This window comes from Felis catus, chromosome A1 (assembly GCF_018350175.1).
Source record: "Felis catus isolate Fca126 chromosome A1, F.catus_Fca126_mat1.0, whole genome shotgun sequence".
Lineage (NCBI taxonomy): Eukaryota > Metazoa > Chordata > Mammalia > Carnivora > Felidae > Felis > Felis catus.
The window spans coordinates 143176495-143195385 of record NC_058368.1 but is presented as its reverse complement, the minus strand read 5'-3'; the positions used below and the strand labels follow the sequence as shown (position 1 = coordinate 143195385).

The window sequence follows — 18891 nt, the reverse complement described above, 5'->3', positions numbered from 1 at the left end:
TAGCTAACTTAACCTGTGTTTTGTCAAATATTTACCATTTCCTTTTTTGTGGTGACAACATTTAACATAATACTCTGTTAGCAACTTTTAAGTATAGAATACAATATTATCAACTATAATTACTATGCTATATATTAGATCCACAGAATTTATTCATTGAATAGCTGGAAGGTTGTACTCTTTAACCGACATCTCAATCCCTTTTCCCCCATCCCTAGTTAACCACTAGTCTATTTCTATGCTTTTTTTTTTTAATTCCACATATAAGTGGTATCATACAGCATTTACATTTCTGTCTCTGACTTAATCCATTTATCAAAATGCCCTCAGGGCCCATCCATGTTGTTGCAGGCAGGATTTCTTTCTCGTAGCTGAATAGTATTCCATTGTGTGTGTGTGTGTGTGTGTGTGTGTGTGTGTGTGTGTGTGTGTACCATGTCTTTATCCATTCATCCACTGATAGACACTTAGGTTTTTTCCATATACTGGCTTTTGTGAATAATCCTGTATTGGACATGTACTAAGTACTTAATTTCTTTTGTATAAGTCAGTGACAACCACAGATATAATTTAACTAGTTGACTGGTGGGAAAAAAAATCACCAGTCATTACAAGCTCATAAAAAAGGACAGTTATATAAGGAGTTCACTGATATGGGTGAACTTAATGTATCTGATAAAAACTCTCAAACTTGGCATATGTGATTGAGGTAGTTTTCTGAAAGTTGTTAGTAAACCTTAGAAGCATATTCTAGTACTAAGAGCCTAGTTTTAGTGGCATGTGCTTTCGTTTGTATAAAACAGCTTAGTAGGTATTAATAGAAGGGTGTGAAGTAGTTCCACAGATATTCACATTTATGTGTTATAAAATTATTTACTTTTCATGTAAATGTAAGCAAAACATGAGGTCATCCATCTCTGTAATATAAAGTTTTTGGTTTTGACTAGTGATGTGTATATCTAGCATTTTCATATCCTCAAAGAAATGCAAAGATCCCACTTTATTTTGTTTTTGAAGGGTTTTTTTGTTTATTTTTGAGAGAGAGAGAAATAGAGCACAAGTGGGGGAGGAGCAGAGAGAGAGGGAGACACAGAATCTGAAGCAGGCTTCAGGCTCTGAGCTGTCAGCACAGAGCCCAACATAGGGTTCGAACTCACGAACTGTGAGATTGTGACCTGAGCTGAAGTCAGACGTTTAACTGACTGAGTCACCTAGGCATCTACAGAGAGAAATCCATATTTGTAACCATTCTCCACTCTGAAATATGTTGTGCACATTTTGCTATAATGTTGAAGGCCTTTCAAGCAACAACTTAAATCTGTTCAATTCTATACTTCATAAGACTGTCGGAGTGACATTTTCATTTCTGATCAATTTAATCTGATTATCACTGACTTCTATTCATATTCTAAACTAATGAAAAGTGATCAATTATTTTTCAGTGATCCTTGCATAGCATTGTCAACACCTTTATATATGACTACATATAGTCAGTTGCAGATTATTTCTAAAGTAATAGAGCAGAGGAATAGCACATGTAAGAAATGACTGTGTAGTTAGAAAAATCTTTTTTTTTTAATGTTTATTTATTTTGAGAGAGAGAGAGCATGGGAGAGAGGCAGAGAGAAGGGAGAGAGAGAATCCCTAGAAGGCTCCATGCTGTCAATGCAGAGCCTGACGCAGGACTCAGTCTCACAAACCATGTGATTGTGATCTGAGCCTAAATCAAGAGTGTGATGCTTAACCAACTGAGCCACCCAGGAGCCCTTAGTTGGAAAACCCTTAAGGCAGGAATCATAATTCAGGTCCTAGCTTTATTGTTGTTATATGGAAGACAGAAAGTTTCCATCTGTTAAAGCATTTTGGATTGTTATCTAGGTTATTTAAAAAAATTTTTTTTAATGTTTTTATTTATTTTTGAAGGAGAGCGAGAGAGAGAGAGAGAGAGAGCGAGAGAGAGAGAGAGAGAGAGAGAGAGAGAGAGAGAGAGAGCATGAGCGGGGGAGGAGCAGAGAGAGAGAGGGAGACACAGAATTCGAAGCAGGCTCCAGGCTCTAAGCTGTCAGCACAGAACCTGACGCGGGGCTCGAACTCACAAACTGTGAGATCATGACCTGATCCGAAGTCGGACGCTGAACTGACTGAGCCACCCATGCACCCCTCTCTGGGTTATTTAATTTGGGTTAATTAATTCATTGCTTAAGCTTGATATAAATGAAGCCCAAGTCAGTGGTCTTGAATCATATATGATAGCTTCACACCAAGAAGAACTTTTAAAGTCGCAGATTACAAAAGAGGATATTCGATCAAGGAGACCTAAATTGGGGTGGATATGCTCAAGTCTGTCACTGTTAGTAGGAAAACAACACGAAGGAAATATCCTGCTGACCAAGATGTCAGTTGTGTCATCATCTTAAAGCTAACGTGATGGCTTGTTGACATAATCTGGAGCTGAAGTAAAGCCAGTCTTCATTACTGTGGCCAGTAGAGTTGGTTCCCAGAATTATAATAGACTTTTGCTTCCATGCAGGCTAATCAAGCAGACTTTCGGGTGGGGGGGGAAGCCTTTATTGAGAATGGTGGTGGATTAACATGTTATTAATTCTGAGCTATATTTGTATATACTTATATCTAGCCCTCCTTAAAGTTCATTTGCATAATGCTTTTGATCAGGATCCTTGTACAAATTATTTATATAGTACATATATGCTTAAATAAATGAAGTTTGGTATGATGAACTGCTTCACCTAACACAGTAATAGTTGCAATTAAAATTGTGTTCATGCTGTTAGTCAAACATTTGAGTAATTTGAAGTTTTATCTTATGATCCTGGCCTTCTCTTTTAAAAAAAATTTAAACTGAAATCCAAAAGTTCTCTGATTCTGAATATCATATAGTGAGTGGTCAATTAGATTATTGATCACAACTGTTTTTTTAAATAATGAAGTTTTTATGCCAGGAAATTAGAAAATAGAGATTTTAACTGTAAAATTATTCATATATTTCTACCCAATTTTAGCTTTGGCAAAATATGTTAATAGCATCTTTTTCATTCTTCCAATACTGAAAGTGATTTCTATTATTTTATTTATATTATTTCCCCCCAACAATACTAATATTGTGCTAAACAATTTTTGGGATGGATTTTCCATACATGACGTGCTTTGCAAGGAAACAGACATCTTAGAAATCAAATTATGGATGGACAGATAAAAATACTTATTTCTGTCTTGAATACAGTATAATGATTATAATTCTGTTACCCTGTAAATAAAAGGACAGGCTTAAAAATAGTTGTACCCTTTGCAGAATGCAAAAGATAGATGTGTATTCATAAGAGATGAGAGAAACATAATTCTTAACTTAGTATGTAAGGCTGTTTCCCTGAAGTTATCTTCCCAATAGGATAGTCTAACCTCGTGCTCTGAATAAATTTTAAAGAAAGTTTTTAGTGACTGATCAGTTTATATAAAAGGGAAACCCGCACACATATTAACTTGTATGAAAGCATCAGATACATAATTCACAGTATCTCCTTGAGTAAATTCTTTTCTCACAAACTAACAGTAGGCTCATTAAGTAGCTTTTTTCTTCCTACCCTTATATCCAGCACCCAACCCTCCAAATTCACACATGTAGAGAAAGTATTATTTACATTAGAATATTTAAAATGCCTGTAATGTAGTTTAAACCTTCCACAAATATCTTTGAGCGAGCAAGTAGTGTTCACATCTCCTACCACAATGAGAATGGGCTGCTTTAAATTTTCAAAGGGAATCTCTTCAGAGGTTTTAGAACATTGTGGGTAGGAACTTGCAGCAGGAGTAAAAAGTGGTCATAATATTGGGCCTCCTGTGATCCCTTCACCTTATATCTTCATTCCTTGGCCACAGGTTCCTTAAGGCACGGCAGAAACCACAGAAGTCACTATGTCAGGCAGGCAGTGCCATAAATGTTATAGAGCCTTCTTAGTGACTGCAATTCTAGCATGTAGATATGCTTCTGTTACTGCTACGAGCACAATTATGGGAGCCAGAAGATTTCTAGAGGCCTCTTTTTAGTGGGTTTATGGGTTCCTTCATTTTGGTGAATACAAATGGGGTAGAGCTAGACTTTTCATGCCTGCCAAAATCAAGTGGGAAACTCTGTAGGATGTTTTACTCGGTAAACCTGACGTAGTTCAGATTCAGATTTCATCTTCCATTCTCTCCTCACACAATTAACCGTGCCACTTTATGAGAACCTTTGCTGTTTGTTTTCTCATTCCTCCATTATCTTGCAAAATATATTCAGAGGTCTACGCCAGAGGTTTAAGCTTACTATGAATAATGCATCTGTAATATCCAAGGATGATGACAAAACTCACTGAGTATATGCTTGAAATGGTTTTGATTTAAATGACACCTATTTATTTACATCACTAGACAAAAACATCTCCCTTAAAATATTTAATATTAAATCTTTTAGCTTTTTCATAGCTTACTGAAGATTCTTTCAAGATTCCTTATTGCATGTGCATATACAGAAGGTACTAATATTTGAATGTCTTTTATGTGCTTTCTTCAAGGGTACTTTTATGTGGGCTGTTTGTTCTCAAAATCACCCAGTAAGCATACTTAGTATTAACCATAAATTTACAGATGAGGAACCCAAGGCCTAATGAAGTTAGATAATGTACCAAAAGTCCCATAACTAGCAAGTAGCTGGAGCCACAGTTTCAACGAAGTCAACTCCTCAGCTGGTGCTTTTTTTTCCCTTTCCCTTTTTTTTTTTTTTTTTTTTTGAGATAAAATTGACGTATAACATTTTATTAGTTTTAGGTGCACCCGAGCCTGTATTTTTTAACCACTCTATCACACTGGTTCTTGTTTAATGTATACATTTAACAAAATTATCTATTTCTATTTAAAGACTGATAAAGGCATGGGTTATATATTTTAAAGTAATTTGTTTCAGATTAATTTTATAACTTGCTCAGAAAAGTCCATGATGTTTCATTTTCTTTACCAGAGCTAAGTAAACTTCTGTATTTTACCTAGTTTCAGATGCCTTTGATGATAAGACACATCATTATTTTATATACTACCAAGAAAAAACATTGTAGATTAAACTGAATGTAACAGTTCTTTCAGACATCTGTTTAGACACAGATGTCACCACATCTATAACATTTTTGTACTTAGGTAATTAATATGTAGAATAAATGGCTTAAGATGTTCCTACGCTTTCATCATACTCAAAGTCCAGCTCTTCTGGTTCACTTTCTGACTACATGTCCACATTTTTCAACCCCTTTTGGGCTATCAGTAATGTTGGAGATAGAGTGTTTCTTTAAAAATTATGTCATTCTAACCTCTGAGAGTTTCTTCTAATCCACTCACTATTCATTAAAAACTCTAATACATAATCCATTTCAGTTCTAAACACTATGTTTTCTGGAATGTGATTTCCAGTTCAGTACAGGGACTCTTTTTAGGAGTTTATTTATTTATTTTTTAAATGTTTATTTATCTTGAGAAAGAGAGAGCGGGGGAGGGAGAGAACTCCAAGCTGGCTCCGTGCTGTCAATGCAGAGCCCAACATGAGGCTTGAACTCATGAACTGTGAGACCATAACCTGAGCTGATATCAAGAGTCAGATGCCTGCGACAGAGCCACTGAGACTGTTTATAAAATTTTATCAGCAAACATATCTTCATCTCTACCAGTAGCCATCAGTTTCTATTTTGTATGTTATCCAGATGTGGGAGGGTATGTGCAAAGATAATGGATTGTGGGGCACCTGGAGGGCTCAGTTGGTTGAGCATCCAACTTCAGCTCAAGTCATGATCTCGTGGTTTGTGGGTTTGAGCCCCACATCAGGCTAGCTGCTGATGGCAGGGCTCGCTTCAGATCCTCTGTCCCCCTTTCTCTCTGCCCCTTCCCTGCTTGCACTCTCTCTCTCAAAAATAAATAGAACATTAAAATTTTTTTTAAAAAGATGATGGATTGTAAGTTAGGAAGGAATCTGAGCTAGAAAGTAAGATTTGGGGGATTATCAAGGCATTAAATTGACAACAAGAGTCAGAAGAGGCCCCATTTAGAAGCAGGTGCCAATAGATGGATAAGGAACAGAACAGTGGGAACATCTGATAAGAGGACCCCAAGGACAAGGAAACCAATTACAGTAAGCTTTGAGAGACACCTTGGTAAGCATTCAGGCACATTGAGGTTTGCAGGTATATCTAGTAGAATAATACTTTAATTTACTAGATTATTTGCCTGGCAGAATCTGAAATCCTTACTCATAGAAGTCTTTTCCATAATAAATAATGTTTGTAAACAATGCAGAGTTACTCTCTTTTCTTCAAAGGGATACTTTCTTTCTGTAACAGGGTAACTTAAATTGTATTAAGAAACACAAATTTAGGGGCGCCTGGGTGGCGCAGTCGGTTAAACATCCGACTTCAGCCAGGTCACGATCTCGCGGTCCATGAGTTCGAGCCCCGCGTCGGGCTCTGGGCTGATGGCTCAGAGCCTGGAGCTGTTTCCGATTCTGTGTCTCCCTCTCTCTCTGCCCCTCCCCCGTTCATGCTCTGTCTCTCTCTGTCCCAAAAATAAAATAAACGTTGAAAAAAAATTTTTTTAAAAGAAACACACATTTAGACCCCAAACTGTTGAAGAAAGCATTAGTTTCTTTTTTTTTTTTAATTTTTTTTTTTTTATGTTTACTTATTTTTGAAAGAGAAACAGAGCATGAGCTGGGGAAGGGCAGAGAGAGAGGGAGACACAGAATCTGAAGCAGGCTCCAGGCTTCCGAGCTGTCAGCACAGAGCTGATGGGGGGATCAAACCCACGTGCAGTGAGATCATGATCTGAGTCGAAGTCAGATGCTTAACCTACTGAGCCACCCAAGCAGCCCTAAAGCATTAGTTTCTAAGTGGAACTTGCTTGGGGCAATAGGCCAGCATGAGAGCACCTAGTTCATGAAAGTGGCACACATGTACATTGAAGTCCAGGTTGTTTGTTTCTGAGCACACGGGTGTGCAGGAAGAGTAAGGAGACAAACCAACAGGCTGTCCTTAGGGCAGTATTGGGGGTGCTTGAGTCACTCTGTTACTTTCATAGTGAGGGAGTAACCTCAATATCGTTACTGACAATTGTGTCCAGATTTACCTATTGCAACCTATTTTTAAATCCCATTCTAAAAATTTATCTGGGGGCGACCTGGTGGCTCAGTCACTTAAGCATCTGACTCTTGATTTCAGCTCAGGTCATAATCTCATGGTTCATGAGATTAAGCCCTGTGTTGGGCTTAGGGCTGACAGCCTGGAGCCTGCTTGGGATTCTCTCTCTCTCTCTCTCTCTCTCTCTCTCTCTCTCACTCTCTCTCTCTCTCACTCTCTCTCTCTCTCACTCTCATCTCTCTCTCTTTATCTCTCTTTATCTCTCTCTTTATCTCTCTCTCTCTCTTTATCTCTCTCTCTCTCTGTCCCTCTCCCCCTCCCCAGCTCTCTGTCTCTCAAAATAAATAAGTACACATTAAAAAAAAAAAGCTTATCTGGATATTATTTATATTTCTACATAATTAGCATGCTTAAGAAGTATATGCATAGGGCTACCATTCTAGAGACTGATGGTGAATCTGCACCCTGGAGGCATGGGGGAGAAGCATCTTTCTTAAATTCTATAACTGACCATTCACATACAGGATTTACTTCATAGATTAAATAAGTGCATTGCTCATGCATTAGACTCTTATTTGTTAAATAGTCTATTAATTAGATAGTACTTTTTCTTCTAGACTTTACATAACTAATTTTAATGAAGTTTACCACTTTTTGTAGAATTTGACTTTAGTTCAAGGAAACTTGTAAAATTACAGTTTAAAGAGCTATTTAAATGATGTCTTGGGTGTGTTTTGAACTCCTTCATCTGACTTGTAGATCTGAAGCCAACAGGAAACCGGTTGTCCTTTTTGAAGGGAATTCTTACCAGTCACAGGAATAAAGAATTATTTTGCCCTTATTCCAGCAAACAGACATGAGATCATAGTGGTATTTCAATATCTCTTCTGACTCACTGGTGTCTCCAGCTAAACAATTTAGTGGTTTCTTTGTGAACAATTTACTTAATGTGGAACTATCAAAACTGTACCTGTAAAAAAGGACCAAATTAGCAGCCAAAGCTAGAGCCCTAACATTTTTTTTAAATAAGTATTCCTAAAATGTAAGATGCTAAGCTTAAAGTTTTGCTATCAGCATTAATCCCAAGGTATTCATTACTGCTAAATCTGTCTAATGGGTTACTACTAAATCCGTCTAATAGGGGAGGAATGGGCTGGCTTAAAGTTCTAAGAAAATAAACGTTATTTTTTCAAAATTTGAAAAGTATGCGAAGTATTTAAAATTATACATGAGGGCTGAGCACTTCTGAGGTAACTGAGATAGCTCATATGTAGGACTTCTTTCAGGATACTTTTTAGAATTTATTACACAAGTTGAAATTGTATAGGGTGTTCTAATATACTAGATGGTGAAGGGAATATATGAAAAAGCTATAAAGAGAAAACAGGGCAGATGGACAAAAATGAAAAACATATTTCCTAAATTGTGTTTCACACTGTGCTCTAGAAAGATAGATTACTGAAGAAGTGGCTCATAAAATGGAGGAAGCAAAAGCAAGAATGTTTGGAAAGATTCAGATTTACCAACAAAGTTAAAATTTTGGTTGATATTGCAAAATAGACTTAAAAACACATACTTACTTTGGAACCAAGTGTAAGACAATGCAGAAAGTATATTGAACTGCTCTCTCCTCTAGTAGTCACTTAAAGATTATTAGGTCTCATATTGTTATGGTTTAATGTATTCTCGTGCAATATGCTTCAATGTATTTGGTATGACCATTTTCTTCAACATTTACCTCGTTATTTAAACAAAATCAGCAGAACTTTGGGGCTCTGCAAAGAAGAAAAAGGTAAATGGGAGTCCATTGGACAGCTTATCTGTGGCCAGATCTCACTACTTAATATACTAGAGGCACAAGACATATTTAGGGAAATGAAGTAGAAAAGTTTTATAGCATATTGAAACTTAGTACCTTCACCTTTTTCTATCCTGATCCAAAGGCTTTGTTTCGGTGTCTTACTGCCCAACACCAGTGTTAATTATGCCTCATCTATGTCCTATTCCTTTCCTATGTATATCCCTGCCTCTATAATCCTACTTCTCCTATCTACTTCTTATCACCATCTACAGATGCCCACTCACCTCCTTCCTTTTTATTTTTGATTCTTTTATTATGTGTTTCCTGCCCACCCAGTCTCCTCCCATGCCAACAAATACAGACATTGGAGCTGCTTCGAGAACATTCTACCAGTTTCAGACCCTTCCAGCTCTTACTGTTTGTAATCCTACAGTCACAGAAAGTGTATTTAAGAGTGCTTAGAAAGCTTTTTACTTTTCTTTTGGTAATGTGATAATTTTTTAATGGAAGTATAATTTATATATAGTAAAATTTACCCTTTCTGCTCTGCAATTTTAATCACTTCTGACACATTTGTATAGTTGTGTAGGCACCAACACAAAGTCAAGTTCTATAACCCCCAGATTTCTCTCCTCCTCTTTGGTATAGTCAACTTCTATCCGTGCCCCCCAGCCACTGGCAACCAAAGATCTCTTTTCTGTCCCTATAGTGTCTTTTCCCTAATGTCATATAAATGGAAATCATACAATATGTTGCCTTTTTTTCCCTTTTAAAAAATTATGGTAAAATATATATAGCATAAAATTTATCGTCATAACCATTTTTATGTGTACAGTTCAATAGTGTAAAGTATATTCACATTGTTGCAGAATCAATCTATAGATTTTTTTTTTCATCTTGCAAAACTAAAGCTCTGTACCAATTAAACAGCAACTATCCATTCCTTTCTTCCCTCCAGCACCTGGCAACCACCCTTCTACTTTCTGTCTCTGAATTTGACTACTCTAGGTAACTTTTTAAGTGGAAGTGTATAATATTTGTCTTTTTGTGACTGGCTTAGTTCACTTAGCATAATATCCTCAAGGTTCATCCATGTTGTAGCATGTGCCACAATGTTTTTCTGTTTTAAGGCTTAAAAATTCTCCATTGCATGTATATCACATTTTGTTTATCCATCTGCCACTGGACACTTGGGTTGCTTCTATCTTTGACTGTTGTGAATAATGCTACTGTGAGCATTGTTTTGCAAATATCTTTTAAATATATGCTGAGAAGTAGAATTACTAGATCACATGGTAATTACATCCCTAATTTTTTGAGGAACTGCCATACTGTTTTTCACAGCAGCTGCACCATTTTATATTCTCACCAACAGTGTACAAGGGTTCCAATTTCTCTGAATCCTCACCAACGTTTGTTTTTTGTTTTTTTTTTTTAAAGTAGTCATCTTAATGGATATGAAATGATGTCTCATCATGGTTTTGATGTGCGTTTCTCTAATGACTAGTGATGTTGAGCATCTTTTCAAGCTCTTATTGGCCACTTGGATATCTTTGGAGAAACATCTCTTCAAGTCCTTTGCCCATTTTCTAATCAGATTATTTGGGTTTTGTTGTTGAATTGTACAAGTTCTTTATATATTCTACATATTAACTCTGTGATTTGGAAATATTTTTTCCTATTATGTAGGTTGTCTTTTCATTCTGCTAATTGTATCTTGATGCCCAAAAGGTTTTTTTGGTTTGTTTTTTTAATGTTTATTTTTGAGAGAGAGAGAGAGGGAGAAAGTGGGGGAGGAGCAGAGAGAGAGAGGGGGGACAGGGGATCTGAAGCTGGCTCTGTGCTGACAGCAGAGAACCCAATGTGGGATTCGAATTCATGAATCATGAGATCATGATCTGAGCTGAAGTTGAACCCCCAACCAACTGAGCCACCCAGGTGTTCCTGATGCACAAAAGTTTAAAATTTTGCCATGGTCCAAATTTATCTTTTTTTAATTGCCTGTGCTTTTTATGTTATATCCAAGAAATCATTGCAAGTCCTTTGTCCTGGAGCTTTTCCCCTATGTTTTCTTTTTAAGAGATTTATAGTTTAACTCTTACACTTAGGTCACTCATCCATTTTTAGTTAAGTTTCATATACGGCATAAGACAGAGACCTAGCTGCTTTTGCATGTGGGTATTCAGTTTTCCCAGTATCATTTGTTGGAAAGACCATCCTTTCCACATTGAATGATCATGGCAATCATATATGTGAAACCCAATTGACCATATATGTGAGGCTTTATTTCTGGCCTCTATGTTCTATTCCATTGGTTTATATGTCTGTCTTTACGTCAGTACACACTGTTTTGATTATTGTAGTTTTGTATAAGTTTTGAAATCAGGAAATGTGAGCTCCAACTGTGTTCTTTTTTTTTTTTTTTTTTAAGATTGTTTTGCAATTTGGAGTCCTCTGAAATGCCATGTGAATTTTAGGATGAATTTTTCTATTTCTCAAATTACATTGTTGGGATTTTGATGGGATTACGTTGAATCTGTAGATCACTTGGGGTAGTATGGACATCTTCACAGTATTAAGTCTTCCAGTCTATGTACATGGAATGTTTTCCTGTTCATTTGTGTCTTCTTTGATTTCTTTCAGTGACCTTTTTAAAAAAAAATTGTTTTTTAATATTTATTTATTTTAGAGGGAGAGAGACACACACACAGAGTACAAGTGGGGTAGGGGCAAAGAGAGGGAGACACAGAATCTGAAGCAGGCTCCAGGCTCTGAGCTGTCACCACAGAGCCCGACACGGGGCTTGAACTCTCGGACCGCAAGGTTGTGACCTGAGCCAAAGTCGGACACTTAACCAACTGAACCACCCAGGCGCCCCACTTCCAGTGACTTTTTATAGTTTTAAGTGTACAAGTTTTTTATCCCCTTGTTTAAGTTCATTACTAAGTATTTTATAAGCATTTTATTCTGTTGGATGCTATTATAAATGGAATTGTTTTATTAATTTCCTTTTCTGATTATTTGTTGTGTATTAGAATTACAACTGGTTTTGTGTACCGATGCAACTTTGCTGAACTCATTTATTAACAGCCTGTTTGTGAAATCTTTAGGGTTTTCAACATAGAAATTATGTCTCCCGCAAACAGATAATTCTACTTCTTTCTTTCCAATTTAGACACATGTCATTCATTTTTGTGCCTCCTTGTGCTAGCTAGGACTTCCAGTACCATGTTGAATTTAGAGTGGTGAAAGTGAGCATCCTTGTCTGGTTTCTGATCTCAGAGGAAAAGGTTTCAGCTTTCACTTTTGACTCTGATGTTAGCTGTGTGATTTTCCTACATGGCTTTTATTATATTGGGTAGTTTCCTTCTATTCCTCATTTATTGGCTATTTTTATAATAAAAGGGTATTGAATTTTGTCAAATGGTTTTTCTACATCATTTGAGATGATCATGTGTTTTTTTTATTCTATTAATGTGGTATATTACATTGATTTTTGTATGTTAAACTTTCCTTGCATCCCAGAGTCTCTTCATTTTTTTTTTTTAAATTGGGTCTCTCAAAGAGAAGTTTGTAATTGTTATGAAATACCTTTTATCAATTTTTAATGGATCACACTTTTGGTGCTCTATCTAAGAAACTTTTGCCTAACCCATGTTGACAAGGATTTCTTCTTTTGTCGTCTCTTCTTGAAGGTTTATATTTTATAACAATTTTATATTTTCAGTTCATTTTTATATAGGATAGGAGATAGGACTCAAGATTTTCTTCTGTGTGTGTGTGTGTGTGTGTGTGTGTGTGTGTGCGCGCGCGCGCGCGTGTGTGTGTGTGTGTGTGTGTGTGGTTATCTAGCTGTTTTGGCACTATTTGTTTAAAAGGCTGTTGATTCTCCTTTGAATTGCCTTGGGATTTTTTTTATATAATCTTCGTTTAATTTTTTAATATTTTTTAATACTTATTTTTGAGAGAGAGACCAAATGTGAGCAAGCAGAGGGGAAGAGAGAGAGAGAGAGGGGGCGGGGGCCAGAGAAAGACATAGAATCCAAAGCAGGCTCCAGGCTCCAGGCTCCAAGCTGTCAGCACAGAGCCTGATGTACGGCTTGAACTCACGAACTGTGAGATCATGACCTGAGCCGAAGTCAGATGCTTAACTGACTAAGCCACCAGATGCCTCTATAATAATCTTCATTTTAATCATGTCCAGATATTTTCATTTTTTTGTGAGGATCCAAGTTCCTGTCTAAAAAACTTCCTTTATATTTCCTGTAGTATGTTATCTGCTGGTAAGGAATTCCTTTAGCTTTTGTTATTTCACCTTCATTTAGAAAAGTATCATCCCTGTGTGTAGAATTCTGGGTTGACAATTGTTTTCTTTTGGCACTATCACACTGTTCTCTTATGGACTGCTTAGTTTGTGATGAGAAACTACTATAATTGTTACCTTTGTTCTGTGTATATGTTTTTGAGTTTTTTGGGTTTGTAGTTAAATGCCCTTTATAGTTTTTTGAAAATTGTCAGCCTTCGTCTCTTCACATATTTTTTCTGCTTTCTTCTCTTTTCTTTCTGGGATGCCAGTTACACATTTGTTAGAAAGTTTGATATTGTCCCCATGTCTTAGATACTCTGGTGGGGTTTTTTGTTTATTTTTTTCTCTCTGTGTTCAGCTTGGCCAATTTTGATTGGTCAATTGATACTTCTAGATTACAGGGGTGCCTGGGTGGCTCAGTCAGTTGAGCGACCAACTTCATTCAGCTCAGGTCATGATCTCACAGTTGGTGGGTTCGGGCCCCACGGTGGGCTCTGTGCTAACAGCTCAGACCCTGGAGCCTTCTTTGGATTCTGTGTCTCCCTCTTTGTGCCCCTCCCCCGTGCACTTGCACACAGGCCCATTCTCTCTCTCTCTGTCAAAAATGAATAAAATTTTTTTTTAAATTTCTAGATTACACAAAACAAGGCATTTGGTCAGGAATACTAACCTTTTCCTGAACAGGTCCTTTGTAAATACTCCAAGTCCCAGATCTGAATTTTATACATAAAATCTCCTATATTTTGTATGCTTGATCAATTGATTTAAAACAGAAATCAAGAAACTGTAGGTTCTACTAATTAAAGCTGGCGTGAAATCCCGTCCCTAATGTGAGATTCAAAATAATTATATTTAAGAATTTTCTTAGTATTGAAAACTTAATTAAGATTTAATTGTTGTAACATTTACTATTCATTATATTCACCAACTTAATCCTAGGTGGGTTTTGTACTTAGCTCATAAGTTCATACCTTTACTTTTTCATTTAGATAGTCAAGTGTTTACCTAAACACAAGCACCGAGCTGTGCTGGGAACTGGAAGGTTCGGTGGTGTAGCTAGAAAATACTTGTTGGAGAAGACCTGAATCCCTGAAAGAGAAGAATGCATTCTTATAGATTGATGCTGAATATGGAAAGTTTTGGGCAAAAATTCATAGAGAGGAAAATTAAAGTCTAATTGGGAGGAAGAAACTGTCACAGGAAAGCCAGCTGACTAGAACAGGAGCTATAACCCATGGCTTCGATCCAGGAAATAGATTGGTACCACCAAGCAATTAACTCTGATTGAGTGTCCCACAATTTTAACTCAATTCTTAGACTGCCTGGAGGGAGCATCAGATCCCACATATAAAGGGCTCAGTCCCATAAGATTGCTTCTTCTTCAGATGCCAGGTTGCAAGTCCAGGTTGTTACCTGTGTTTTTGATTCACTGGCTATAAATTAGAGATAGCTACAACCCCCTACCTAGTTCAGTTAATTTGCTAGAGTAGTTCACAGAACTCAAGAAACTGGCTTTGCTTACTCGATTACCAGTTTATTACAAAGGATATTAAAGGATGTGAATGAACAGCCAGATGAAATAATACATACAGCAAGATCCTAACAACTGGAACTTTTTCCCCTGTGGAGTTTGGGGCCTAGCACTTGAATGCTTTCTGGGTCACCAACATGGCAGCTCTTCTGGGTTTTTATGGAGGGTTCATTCCATAGACATGATTGATAAACTCTTTGGCCATTGGTGACTGTTTCACTTTCAGCCCCTCTCTCTCTCCCTGGAGGTCAGAGGGTGGGAGTGAAAGTTTTAACCCTGTAATCAAGGTGGGTTCTTCCTGCCACCAGCCCTCATATCTTTAGGAGGTTTCTTTTTTTTTTAAATTTTTTTTTTTTTTCAACATTTATTTATTTTTGGGACAGAGAGAGAGACACAGCATGAACGGGGGAGGGGCAGAGAGAGAGGGAGACACAGATACAGAAACAGGCTCCAGGCTCTGAGCCATCAGCCCAGAGCCCGACGCGGGGCTCGAACTCACGGACCGCAAGATCGTGACCTGGCTGAAGTCGGACGCTTAACCGACTGCGCCACCCAGGCACCCCTCTTTAGGAGGTTTCTAAAAGTCACCTCATTAACATAAACTTAATTGTGGTTGAAAGGGGCTTGTTGCGAATAACAAGACATCCGTTTCACTTTTATGGCTCTAAAGTGATTTCTGGGGCTGCAGACAAAAGACCAAATATAACAAAAGATGCCCCAGGAGTTTTACATTTGCATATATCTAGTGTTTAAATTAGTTCAGTAAGATTTTAGTTAGCAGATTAAAAGGTCTGTTTAAATAAAACTTTATAGGGAAAAAATGGTAGGTGGTTTTGAAAAAATCTGTAATTAAGTGAGAACAGGTGCATGCTTTACTCAGAAAACCTGAATTTGGAACATCATTTCACAAAAGACCGAATAGAAAAGAGTTTTCTTTTCAAGGCTACAAGTGGGCTGTTAAATTAATAGCTTAGCTTATTGTTTGATTTTTATTCATTCATGTTTTGAGGAAATTTCAGTAAACTTTAGAAAATTTTAAAAGCTTTTTATTTGAAACTAATTTTAGACTTACAGAAAACTTACAGAAACTATGTGGAGAATCTCCATGTACCCCTCACCCAACTTCTCTTAATGGTAGCATCTCACACAACCATAATAATTACCAAATTAATATAGACACGGTACTACCAACTAAACTGCAGACCTCTTTTTACAATTGTCCTTTTCTGTTCTAGGAACCTATCCATGATCACACTTTGCATTTAATTATTTCTTCTTAATCTCCACCATTCTTTTTCTCAGTCTTTTGATACTTTTGAAGAATACCAACCAGTTATTTTGTAGACAGCCCCTCAGTTTGGGTTTATGATGTTTGCTCATGATTAGAATAAGGTTATGCATTTTTGACAAGAATACCGCAGAAATTATCTTGTATCTTTCCCTATGCATCATATGAGAGGGTTCATGATGCTGATACATTTTATTACTGGTGATGAGCTTTAGAAATTCTTGATGATAGATGCTATGATTTCTTTTATATAATACATATTAAAATTATTATTAAGGGGGCGCCTGGGTGGCTCAGTTGGTTAAGCATCCAACTTTCAGTTCACTGCATGATCATGCAGTTTGTGAGTTCAAGCCCCGCATTGGGCTCTGTGCTGACAGCTCAGAGCCTGGAGCCTGCTTCAGATTCCTTGTCTCCCTCTCTCTCTCTGCCCCTTCCCCTCTCGTGCTGTGTCTCTCTTACTCTCAAAAATAAATAATAAGACATTTAAATTTTTTTAAATTATTATTAAAAATACCAGTCCATCAAAGCATTTGCTTTGTAATGCAGATAATTTACCAAAAACCAAAATGCAGATTAGGGAAAGCTGTTATCATCACTAGTTAATTAATGGTATGAGGTCTGTAGAATTCCACTAAAAAAGGTAAATTGTTCAATGATAAGAAAAAAACACCTTTTTCTTTCAAATGAGGCAATTCTTTCTTCATTGGACAGTTAACAAAGGAATTATCAAAAGAAGAATCTTCCCGAGTAATAGAATTGTTTTTGTAGTAGAAAAATTGTCTTGGTTGAAGCAATTAACTTTGGATAACTTATCAAGTAGAACAATAAATGAGGAAATAGGTGATTGCTTTTAGGTTTTTTTGTTCTATGTGTAACACTGGAATTCTATCAAATTAAGTCATTAAGACCAGTTTCTGGGGTGTACCCTATCATCATATCCGAAATAAATTTATTGCAACAAATTTTTTGTATTTTGGGCATTTCAAAATTATGAATAGCATGAAATAAATCAATAATAATTTCAGAGGAAATACTACATTACATGTCCCATACCTTATTGACATTGAATCATCCTCATATGTTTCAGAAAGGAATGAAATTGTGCTTCAGGCTTTGATGCACTTAAAAAAATACAGTGTATTTTAAAATACAGGGTATTTTAAAAAGACAGTATGGAGGCTCCTTAAAAATTAAAAATGGAGATACCATATGATCCTTCTGGGTCTTTACCCAAAGAAAATTCTAATTCTAAAAGATATATGCACCCTTAGGTTTATTGCACATTATTTACAATAGCCTAGATATGGAACACCCCAAGGTCCACCAATAGATGAATGGATAATGGATGAAGAAAATATGGTGTGTATATATATATATATATATACAAAATGGAATCTTCCTTACCATAAAAAAGAATGAAATCTTGCCACTTGCCACAACATGTTTGGACCTAGAAAGTATTTTGCTATAAAATAAGCCAGAGAAAGAATACCATATAATTTAACTTATATGTGGAATTTAAAAAACAAAACAAACTTGGGACGCCCGGGTGGCTCAGTTAAGCATCCGACTCTTTGTTTCTGCTTAGGTCATGATCTCACATTTCATGAGTTCCAGCCCCACTCTGCACTGTCAGTGCAGAGCTTCGGATTCATTCTCCCCTCTTTCCACCCCTACCCCATTCATGCTCTCCCACTCTCTCAAAATAAATAAACTTAATTTAAGAAATCAAAAAACAAACAAAAATAGACTCATAAGTACAGACAACAAACTGGTGGCTGCCAGAGAAAAGGGGAGTGAGGGGAAGTAGGTGATCAAGGGGATTAAGAGGTACAAACTTGTAGTTATAAAGTAAATAACAGGGATGAAAAGTACAGAGTAGGAAATATAGTAAATAATGTAATAATAGCTTTGTATAGTGACACACAGTAACTGTATTTACCATGGTGAATATTTTGTGATAGATATAATCATCAAATCACTATGTTATACACCAGAAACTAATATTGTATGTCAAAACTGTGTTTTTATGAAATAAAATTTTTAATGCTATCTCCCTCAAATATACAGTAGATTATTAGGTTTTGCTGATAGGTATATCTATATATACCTATATAGATAGATATAGTGTTTATTCCTCAAAAGAGAATGAGTAGAAACTCTCCTGTAGATATCTGTTACCTGTCGTAATGAAAGTGGGAACTAGCTCACATTAAGCTTTCTTCACTTGCTAGGTTTTCTTCACTAGGAACATTTCATTGAAATAGTTGTTTTTATACTTTTTGGATTATCTTTGAAGCATCCATGAACTATAAAACTAATAGAACTGAGTCCTGCTGTCCCTTCAAAGTAACAATATTCAATGTAATTGATAGCATTTTCTTTTATTTTAGTTCAGCAATCAGCAAACATTGGGAGGCTGAACTGGCTACCCTCAAAGGAAATAATGCCAAACTCACTGCAGCCCTGTTGGAGTCCACTGCCAATGTGAAACAATGGAAACAGCAACTAGCTGCGTATCAAGAGGAAGCAGAACGTCTGCACAAGCGAGTAAGTTCAGAGCTGCTGCCATCCATAGGGATTTATGGCTAACAGACTTCACTGCGCAGCAGAGACTTACATGTAGTAGACTCAGTTCAAGGACATCTTTTGGAGATAATCGTTGGTTGTCAGAACATATAGATAGATGGTAGTATAAGTGGGTTTATTTAGTTAAGAAAAATATTTTCTATTCTGTCATTATCTGTGAAAATCTTGGTAAGTTATGTCTTTCTTTCTGCTCAGTAATCTCATCTG

General features: G+C 36.6%; 1 protein-coding gene across 2 annotated transcripts in view; it reads left to right on the top strand.

The window, feature by feature from the left end:
- Window positions 1-18891, top strand: part of HOMER1 (homer scaffold protein 1) — a 142952-nt gene that overhangs the window by 101148 nt on the left and 22913 nt on the right. For both annotated transcript variants that reach the window (XM_019835916.3, XM_019835915.3), the window contains exon 6: window positions 18489-18645. In XM_019835916.3, the coding sequence (XP_019691475.1) occupies window positions 18489-18645 (157 nt within the window). The remainder of the gene's footprint in view (window positions 1-18488; window positions 18646-18891) is intronic.